Source organism: Macrobrachium nipponense, chromosome 7 (assembly GCF_015104395.2).
Source record: "Macrobrachium nipponense isolate FS-2020 chromosome 7, ASM1510439v2, whole genome shotgun sequence".
Classification (NCBI taxonomy): Eukaryota; Metazoa; Arthropoda; class Malacostraca; order Decapoda; family Palaemonidae; genus Macrobrachium; species Macrobrachium nipponense.
The window spans coordinates 20,559,992-20,570,729 of record NC_061109.1 but is presented as its reverse complement, the minus strand read 5'-3'; the positions used below and the strand labels follow the sequence as shown (position 1 = coordinate 20,570,729).

General features: G+C 38.6%; 1 protein-coding gene across 1 annotated transcript; it reads right to left on the bottom strand.

Moving 5' to 3' along the window:
• Positions 1-2,013: 2,013 nt before the first annotated feature.
• On the bottom strand, positions 2,014-10,063 carry LOC135217552 (F-box/LRR-repeat protein 15-like). The gene is made up of 4 exons (XM_064253519.1): positions 10,052-10,063; positions 5,176-5,328; positions 4,078-4,296; positions 2,014-2,193 (listed from the first exon to the last, which is right to left on the bottom strand). The coding sequence occupies exons 1-4, from the start codon at positions 10,061-10,063 to the stop codon at positions 2,014-2,016; spliced, it is 564 nt and encodes a 187-aa protein (XP_064109589.1).
• Positions 10,064-10,738: the final 675 nt, after the last annotated feature.

The following is a 10,738-nucleotide window of genomic DNA, read 5'->3' as shown; positions in this document are numbered from 1 at the left end:
TGTTCCGAGATTGGCTCTGTGCGACATCTTGCGCCTTTGCCATGAGAAGGCTGATCCTGCGAAAAAACTAATAAGAGGAGCCTCGCAGCTGGCCTCTCTCTCATAAGGCAATGCGGGAGATCCTGGCGCCTGGCTGGCGCCTCGCGCCTGGTTGACTCCTCGCGCCTGGTTGACTCCTCGCGCCTGGCTGCTGGAACGCGGCTCGCGCCTGGTTGCTGGAAGGCGGCTCGCACCTGGTTGCAGGAATGCGGCTCGCGCCTGGTTGCTGGAACGCGGCTCGCCCCTAGTTGCTGGTACGCGGCTAGTGCCTGGCTGTTGAAATGCGGCTCGTGCTTGGCTGCTGGAACGCTCTAATGATCTGTCAACAGGGGCGTGACCACAATGTGACTAGATCATATAGGTGTTTCTAGACATAATTTGGGTAATGCATTCCTAGAGTTTCCAGCAAGGTAATTACCCGTTTTTTAGCTGGTGCATTCTACTGCTCTGTCAACTGGGCGTGATCTTCGTATAACCTAGGCTAATGAAGGGAAGTCCACTTCTTTGTCTTGTCAGATGAAGAATCGGACGAAGAGACGCACTTTATGGGGATGCCTTTCCAATGGCGATCCTTGGCAGTCTGGGTCGCCACAGATCCTGCCGAGGGGACGCCTGACCGGTGGGGGTTCTCCCTAACCTTCCTGCGGCTGTCGACTTTCCTCCTCCACTAGGTCTGGGAGTTTGGAAGAGGTCTAGGCCTAGAAGCGCTACGGAGCCGATCAGACGCACCCTCCACTGCACTGGGAACACTAAATTCACTTCTTACCTTTTAAGAGCTCGCCTTTTGAGCTCCCTCCAAACATTCTTCAAATTTGCAAAATATGAATTTGTAGATTCTGAGAAGTAAGAAGGTGATGAGGATGCAACAACTACTAGTACTGTTAATACTCTAACTGCTCGTTAGCACGAGACTTATTAAAGCTTCTAAAGGAAGCGTTTCTAGTCATATGCTTTCTGACTTCCTTAAGTAGGAAGTTAGTGTGTATATTCTCCTCAATCAAGTTTAAACACTTCTTACACGTATTAGTGAATAAATATTAATATATCCCTTACTTGCAAAAATTGTGAGGGTCTACCTAAGCAATTGGTAGTCTCACCCAAATTCTAATTACTTCTTTGAAGCAAAATCCAACAAACAGTTAACAAAAGCGTATGCCAAACCAAAGATCCAATACGTCACCAAATAATACAGCTCAGAAGATCGATGGCAACGAAAAACAAAATTCAAGTCAGGAGGTACCAACAACGATGTTGACAGTACCAGCGACAGAGAAAATCTGATTAGAAAACGGGAATGGTTCCTATTCCTGCCACCCAGCAGCAGGGCGGTAGATCACCTGACCTACCTGTAGCGTGTGCCGCGAAATTCGAATTTCTGTCGGGACGACGGAGTCTATAGCTAAGTATATATCTGACAGGAAAGTTCATGTACAAAAACAAGAAGCAGAACAGTGATTGACAAAGGGTTACATCAGCTTAAGAATCTCAAATGGTAATGACAATTCTCAAATGCTCATATAATCCCCAATGGAGATGCCAATGTCAGTTAACAATATGAACTTAAGATTTGTGGTACCACCTACCAAGAAAACTAATCTCCAGATCCATATTTCTATTAACAATATCAACTTGAAATATGTGGAACAATCACCCAAGGATACTAGTTTCTAGACACATTTTTTATCTAATTTATTTTTTCACCAAAAGACAACTGGCCAAAGACTAATAAAGCCCTCTGTTTTATGCAGCATATGTCAGACAGGCAAATATTATACTGCAGTAAACTTTTCCTCTCAATCCATTTTCTTGAGAATAAAATCTACTAAACTCATTATAAAAATAGTCCCTTTTTATAAGATCAACATTTTACTTGAAATACATTGGTACTTGAAGATGCACCTTATAAATACTGTATTATAACTTCAATTTAAAATCAGTATGATATATACTAACTCCATAAAAGATTTTGAAAGACTAGATTTGAATATTGATGCCTAGATGGTTGACCCGTCTTCTTTTCTTGGCAATTTCACAAACATTGTGATGTGGGATGACTTTTATTCTTTTGATCTGCAAACTGCACAGATAGGTTTCAGATATGTCTCTGCAACCTTCCACATTAAGTACTCTGAGCCTTTTACAGTACTCAATGACCTGTTGAGATTTAATGAAAAGAAAGTTATCATACATTTCACTAACCAATGGTCTTGCCAAAAAAAAAAAAAAAAAGGAAATTAATCAAACAATTCAATTTACTACAAATTTATTACTATACGTACTCAGTTTTTTCCATCTGTCCACCCACCTGTGGTGCTCGCGCATAGTAACACTGCGTCCTAGGCTTTAAATAGTTGTGCTATGTGTAAGTTTGAGGTAATTAAAAGGATATCTGGGTGTACATTGTACATTTTCAACTGAAAAGTGTTGTAATAATTTACTGTATGCGAATTACACCGTTAATATTCGAAATAGGATATTGTTATTCTTGTTGAATGTAAGCTGCCTTTTCAGAGTGGCGAATGGAACAGCCAGACACAGTGGTGGGAAAACTGCTTCTCTCGCTGTTCACTACGGCAAGATGTCAACTTTATTGGACCACACCTACTCTGCTACTAAGCTACGTGTTACTTCATTACACGTAAATATATCAGTATATACTTTTAATTTTTATAAAGTGTGTTTTAGCACTTTTCCCCCCTCTGCATCTGGCTGTTCCATTCGCCACCCCAAAAAGGCAGCTTACATTCAACAATAACAACAATATCCTATTTCGAATATTAACAGTGTAATTCGCAAACACTTTTCAGTTGCAAATGTACATCCAGAAAATCCTTTTGTTTTATTTACCTAAAACCTACACATAGCATTACTATTTAAAGCCCAGAATGCAGTGTTACCATGCGCAATCACCACAGGCGGGTGGACAGATGGAATAAAACCGAGTATAGGGACCTTAATGCTGAGAAATTTGAATAATGTGGCACGGGTATAAAGAGGTTCCTTTCTATCAAATGTGATATAAACAATCCTGATTTAGAAAACTCACCTCAAAAGAATGAAAAGCACTATAAAACATGTATGAATAAAACAACTGAAGTTTTCAAAATTATCTCCTAGGTATCAATGATATAAATGTTTCCTTGAAAAAATCTTAAACATATAATGTTACTTTTATAAAGCTGTGATTACCACTTCTAGAAAATAAAAAAATTTGTAAATAAATTTTTTTCATAAAAGACCACTACTTTTAACATATCTTACTTTGTATGTAAGTGGGAATTCCAGACTTGCATATTAAAGTAGGAGCATCCTACGATGGCAAGCATAGGCAATTAAATGAAGTAACATGAATTTTTTCCACCGATACAAAACATAAGAGAGTATACAAAATCCCCCAAAACCAATATTATAAAAAGTAAAAGCATACACAAAAAAATTGCTTACAAACAACACTAAAGTGTTTTATATACATACCAAATTAAGCAAAGACATGAGAACAACACCACTAGTATCTGTTTCAAAAATAATCCGAAACAACCACCAAAGCACAAGAACGGATGAAGAACAAGTAAGCTTATGAAAAATCTCTGAACTACTTTTTATTTAGCACTGAAAACCCTCAGCATATGCTATCTTACAAGCCTGGGTAAAAAATTCTCCCTCCACCTTATTTCTATATTAACATAAAGCACTGGATGAACTGAGTGAATTGAATGAAAAAGGCAATCAAATTAATACAGTCTGGGGAAAAAGACTTTGGGGTAAGAACAAGTCAATCAACAGGCAATAGGTGATTTAATTTGCCACTGGAAGACCTGAGAGAACCATATGCTTTTGTGCCAACCTACTTAGAATAACATGACTTCTGTTTTTTCCTTTGGATGGAGCAGATGGACAATTCATGCAGACTCACAAATATATGTACAAGTACTAACGGGTTTCATGTGAAACAAATAGAACTTTTATAACTTTGTGTATTTGAATTTTTTAGGCTGAAGTTCTAACACTTGAAACACATGAGATATTAAGTGATCATACCTGTTTAATGCCATTTTCACTAACACGCCAACATTGTGACACATCCAGAACCTCCAGCTCGGGGCAGCCATGAGCTAAGAAGTATAGTGTATTATCTGAAACTGCTTCTACTCTGGACAGTCTAACTTCCTTCAGTCCTGGAAACTTCATGAAGAAATTCTTGAAGGTTTCATCATCAACATCCCAACAGCCTCTTGCATCAATTTTTTGTAGTCCTGACTGAAAAATAGGACTATGTAACTAGGAAGTACATCATCAGCCATCTTAAAAAAAATTGCACTACCTAACCAAAGTGAAAAAATGTTCACACCTTCCTGAATGCTGAAGAAAGTTGTTTCAAACAAACCATCAATTAATATTTGTCCATACAATACACCTGGAAAGAAGTCGGGGTACAGAACAAGTAATCTAGTATCTAAGATACTGTAATTGCTCATGCTAATTTGCATCAGAGAAGGAATGAAGGCCTATGGACAGGCTAGTCGCATAGTCCTCTAGATATATATATATATATACTGTAAATAAAAACCACAATAATGCTGATCTACTGCTGTCAACTAATCATAAATTATTTTACAGATGGAGCTACACCTTTACAATGTGGTAAAGGTAGTATTGTGTCAACAGAATCCCAAAACATTACCAGGTGCATTGTGATGACCTGCCATCCACCTCTTGTTAGCCAAGGTGAGTCAGCAAGAGAGAGGCTGGTGAGTTTCTTGCAGTTCAAAACAGCACTCTGAGTATATGGGAAAATTCACTCGATGTTAGCAAGAGATAACTATGGTGTACAGTATAACTAAGACATTGATATAAAACAAGGGAAATATTGTTCTAAAAAACTAAAATTGTTGCAGCTTTGTAACTGGCTAGGGTGAACGGTATACAAGACCTTTGTGCCTCTTGAACAAAAGATGAAACTCTGAAGATGTTCAAATGCCAAATTTTCAAAGCATACACTATAAAGTTATTTCAAATATAAACTGGTACTGGGTGCATACTGAAAATTGTAAAAATTCTGGAATGAGCAACCAAGGTATACCTTAAATAGAATAATTAATCTATGCTGTAGATACAAAATTAACAAGTGTGTTTTACCTGCAAAGCTGCTCCATTGAGACCTTCACAGCCATTGAGATTCACTGAGAGAAGATTACGGTTGTTAAGGAAGAGCTGAACCAAAGAATCATCCACTATCCAACCACAATAGGCGACAGATATCCAACGCAAGCACTTACATGGCACAGTCAGCTTTAGACAAGGAAAAACATGTATATTAACTAGGAAAAGCAATGAAAGATAGCAAATACCATAACAGTCTGCATAGCTCTCAAATACTAAGTATTAGTACTTGGGTTTCTTTCTCATGTCTTTGATGCTATTGGTATGGTCATCCAAATATACTGGAATCTGCATCACTTACGCCTTCTTTAAAACACAGCAGCAATATTCTTTTCTTGAAGTTTACATCAACAACAATAACAAAACAAGAATATTATATCTTTTATCATTTCAACTAATGATTTTTCTGGAAGAGCAAAAGTTTGTACTACTTGTATATGCAATTGGCTATAGGTTGTCCTGTTTTACCAGGTGGTGAAAGAAGCAATACAATCATCTTCTTCCTGACACTCCCTTCATCTACAAGTCATCCACCACCTAGAGATGTAGTCTTCTAGAATCATGTTCCCCTCGAGTAGGACTCCTTCTAGTGGTGAGGGGATAAGGGACCCTGGCTTCTATGGGAATGTTCGTGCATTCCTATAGGTGCCCCGGGTCCTGACGGAACATCCTACAACCCTTTCTCTCTCACTTTTAATCCTTCTCTCTTTTCTTTCTTTCCTGAACCCTTCTCTCCAACCTCTAAATTTTGACCGTTTTTTGGACTGCTTTTTGTCGACGACTTTTGGAATGGACTTGGCCAAGCTTTGACAATCCTTCTGATTTGATGGAGGGTGAGGTTGGACGGCATTCCTCCTCCCGCCCTAGAACTGGAGTACCTGACGTGTCCGAGCGAGGGGAAACTTTTATGTTAAACTCTGCACTCAGTGCTGGGTCTGATCTCGACGGACTGACGACCCTCAAGGCACTGGGTGTGGGGTGTATATCTGGTAGGACTCCTAGGGTGCTATATCACCCTCTAATTGTGGCTCGATGGTGGGTATGGGGCCAACCTGGACGAATGTTCACACCATAGTCTGATGGATTTTTATTTAACCCCCTGTTGATGACTCTCGCCTCGATTAAGGATTCCGCATTAGGCTCTCCACTCGACCAAACACCGGGACACCAGGGTGTAAATACTGGTGGTGTAAATGAAAATCTAAGAGTTGTATATTGTAGTAATATAAGTGATAAAGTCGATTTTGACATATTACATAATTACATGAAACAGTTTGGCAAGGTAGATAGAATAAAATTACGAATTGTTAAAAGTCCCATCTCTTATGAAAGCTACATAACCTTTTGCAAAGCTGAATATGCCTCCAAAGCTCTAGAAAATCTTGATGGTAAAAATGTCTTTGGTTCAGTTTGCCATGCGAAGTTGTTTAATATAAACAATTTGGAAGAGGATGAGACAGACTATGTGCCCAGCAAATTTGAGGTTGATAGCCAAAAAACACCTGGCAAAAGATGACCCAAAATTGATTTGGCATGTTGCAAATTACAAACAGGGCAAAGAAAACTTTCTAACAGCATGCAAGTATTTACAGAGGGAAGATTGGTGCCATTCCTAAAGGCAATATTAAAAAAGATATGGTAAAGGAGTCTTGATCAAAGCTAATAACGATATTCAGATTAAGATGCTATCAAAATTCCAACCAACTGAAGATGGTAATATTTTAGCTGTATCTCCTCATCGATCATTTAACATTAAACGGGGTATAGTTTATAGCAGAGACCTATATGAGTTTGAAGAGGAGGAAATATTAAAAATGTGTCCTACTTATGTCATTAAAATTAGAAAATTGAAAGGCACTCAGCATGCCATTGAATTGACTTTCACCTGCTCCTACTTACCGGAATATATTGATATAGACCACTCTCGGGTTTGGTTAAGCCATTTAAATATCGACCAACCCAGTGTTATAAATGCTTTGAATATGGTCACGTACAAAACTCTTGTACAAAACCAGAAAGTGCTTTGTGTGCTCTGGTGAACATGTAAAGGACAACTGCACAGCTGATAAATACTGTCTCCACTGTGCTGGCAATCATTCTCCCAATTGGAGGGGCTGTCCTCAATATATTTTCCAACAAGAAGTTGTAAACACTGCTCTAATAACTTTATCAGCATAGGAGAAGCCAAACGCTTGGTTCGAGGTGCTAACAAAAGTGCTGGATCCTCATTTGCTTCCACTGTTATGGGAAATAATGCCTTCCATCAGCATGCTAAACCCATCATTAAAAAATAACACACCCTCTCAGGATATTTCAACTTCTGTGAATGTAATGAACTTCAAAGTTAAAGTGGTAAAAGCTGTGATTGACTGAACCTCTCCCTGACCTGCAAGCAAATGCTGTCTCAGAGTTGAGCTCTTCGGTTAAGCCCAAAGAAAAAATAAAAATCTAGAGGAAATCTTAACAAATCTTATGACAGTTTTCAGTCACCCCCAAAGTCAAAGAAATGTAGAACAGCCTCTCCTATAGAGTTTAAAACTCCAATTTCAATAGATTCAATCCACTTGATGACCCCTTCCAGCCATTATCAACCTCAAAGCCATTGGAAAAGATGTCTCGGTCCTGCTCAAATTTAAGTGTGACAGACCTTTCCCCTCAATCATATGCAGAAACAGCTACTTCTGAAATGGAGGGAAAACATGCTGACTCACTAAATATAGTTAAAATTTAGATAAATCTAATCTCAAACTGAAGAAACAGGATGTGCAGGAAAAATGTTCAAACTTCCCCTCATCTAATAAAAATAAAGTCTCCCAGGCAGCAGACTCAAGAGACTTTCAAATCCAAAAACATTCAGCTGTGTTACTTTGAAAACCCAGCTAAATAATGACTTGGCTGGGCACAAGAATCAAAGTTAAAATTCCAATTTAATATCTTGCAATGGAATTGCAAAGGCCTTAGGACTCGTTCTGAAGAGTTAAAATTACTGTTGAACCATCATGATCCAGATGTAGTTTGCCTTCAAGAAACTAAGGTTAGGCAACTCATTATACAATCCAGGATTAAATTATAAAATGTTTGTGATGAACCCCAGAGATGGTGATCGAGCTCATGGGGGGGTTGCAATATTGTTAAAAAGTCTTTGCAACATACAAGTGTTCCTTTGAACACAAACCTACAAGCAGTCGCCATTCGAGCATGCTTTGAAAAAGAGATTACTATTTGCTCTATTTACCTCCCACCTAGGTCAGAAATTACTTTGAATGATATTCAGGCACTAGCTAATCAACTACCTCCTCCTTTCTTACTACTGGAGATTTTAATGCCCATAATAGTCTATGGGGAGGTGATACCTTGAATGCTGTAGGTAGAACCATCGATGATTTTATCTTAAATAATGATCTCTCTCTTTACAATGATGGTTCAATGACGTTTCATAACATTTACACCAATGTCTTTTCAGCTATAGATTTAAGCATTGTTTCACCTGCAGTCCACTTGGACTTCAACTGGTCTGTAGATGAACTTTTGCACGGAAGTGATCACTTTCCCATACATTTAAAGTATGCTAGAAACATACCTTCTGAATCTCCTATAAAGTGGAAAGAAAATGAAGCAGATTGGAGGAAGTATGAAGGAAGCTTTCAATACATCAGGAAGTAGAGTCATTTGAGTCAACACTAGATGCATATGATTATGGACCGCAACTATGGATAATGCCGAGAAATATATCCCAAAAACAAAGGGTAAACCAAGCAGGCCTGCAGTTCCCTGGTGGGACCAAACCTGTGGCAGACTGCGAAGAATAGTGAGAAAATGCTATAGGCATTTCAAGCAAAACCCTCAGGAACAACGAAAACAAAACTACATACCAACGGGTCTTAGCCAAACAAAGAAAATATATTAGAAAAGCTAAAAAGGAATCTTGGCTCCACTATATAAATGGTATCAATTCTAAAACACCAGAAAGATTAGTATGGAAAAAGATTAAAAAGCTAAGTGGGAAAATTTGTTCCATCACCCTGCTCCTACTCTAAAAATCAATGATGTGCTTATTTCAAAATCCAGCTGATGTTGCAGAAAAATTTGGTGAGCATTTTGCTGACATATCAAGCTCCAAAAATTACACACCACAGTTCAGTAAGATTCGAAATGCCAAGGTGTCAATTAGATTTAACACTGAAAATAATGAAGCATATAATGCTAAGTTCTCACTAAGGGAACTACGAGAGGCTCTCTCATCTTGTGAGTCAACAGCCCCTGGTGCAGATAACATAACCTACAACATGATTAAAACATCTTCCAGAACATGCTAAAATATATCTAATGAAAATAATCAATAAGGTCTGGGAAACGGGCATCATTCCCCCATCTTGGAAGATAGCCATAGTAGTTCCAGTCATAAAGCCAAACAAAGATCCATATCAGCCCACTAGTTACAGACCAATTTCACTAACAAGCTGTGTCTGTAAATTATTTGAGAAAATGGTGAACTCTCGTTCTAATGTGGCATTTAGAGAAAAAACAGATTGTTATCCTCTGTTCAGTTCGGCTTCAGGAAAATCGTCAAGCCTTGGACCCTTTACTGAGACTATCAAATCAGATTCAGCAGGGATTTTCCAATCAATGCCAAACAGTAGGGTATTTTTTGATCTGGAGAAAGCCTATGATACAACATGGCGATTTGGCATTGTTTAAACGGCTCAATGAAATGGGAATCAGGGGCAATATGTTAAACTTTATCAACTCCTTTTAAGGGGACCGATATATTAGAGTGAGAGTCGGGAATAAGTTTTCTTCTTGTTATGAGACGGAGAAGGTGTCCCACAAAGGCAGCGTACTAAAGTGTTACCTGCTTTGCCATTGCTATTGATAATATTGTGAAATCTGTTTCCGCTCCAGTTAGGGCTTCGCTATTTGTGGATGACTTGCCATCTATGTCACCACAATACGACGCTGTATCAGCCTGTAACTACCTGCAAAAGACAATAAATGTCATCAGTAAATGGCTGATGAACATGGTTTCCGATTTTCTTCATCTAAAACTCTGGCCGTTCGTTTCACCAGATGTACCCGAAAAGAAACTATCCCAAATTTGAAACTGAAGGATTGTCTTATTCCTTACCTTACAAAAAAGAAGTAAAGTTTTTGGGCATAATATTTGACAGCAAGTTAATGTGGCGTAGTCACATTGACTCTCTAAAAACAAAGGTTAAAAATCCCTCAATATTTTAAAGGTGGTATCGGGATTCGATTGGGGAGCTGATAAGAAAAGTTTATTGAAGCTGTATGATTCCTTATGTAAATCAAAACTGGGACTATGGCTGTCAGGTATATTCATCTGCCTGCAAGTCCAGGTTAAAGGAATTGGATGTAGTACATAATATGGATTAAGGATATGTACAGGTGCTTTTAGGACATCTCCCGTTGAGAGTATCTACATTGACTCTCATGAACTTCCTTTAGATCTGCAAAGAGAAGAGCTTGGGTTGCGGTACACCATGCGACTAAAAAGCTCTCGAGAGAACCCCACACGGAA

Bases quoted from the DNA above. Each gene is read 5' to 3' on its own strand.
- LOC135217552 (XM_064253519.1), bottom strand. The intron at 4,297-5,175 runs GTAAAACACACT...CCTATTTTTCAG, and splicing joins TCAATGGAGCAGCTTTGCAG to TCAGGACTACAAAAAATTGA. The intron at 2,194-4,077 runs GTATGATCACTT...AAATCTCAACAG, and splicing joins GTGAAAATGGCATTAAACAG to GTCATTGAGTACTGTAAAAG.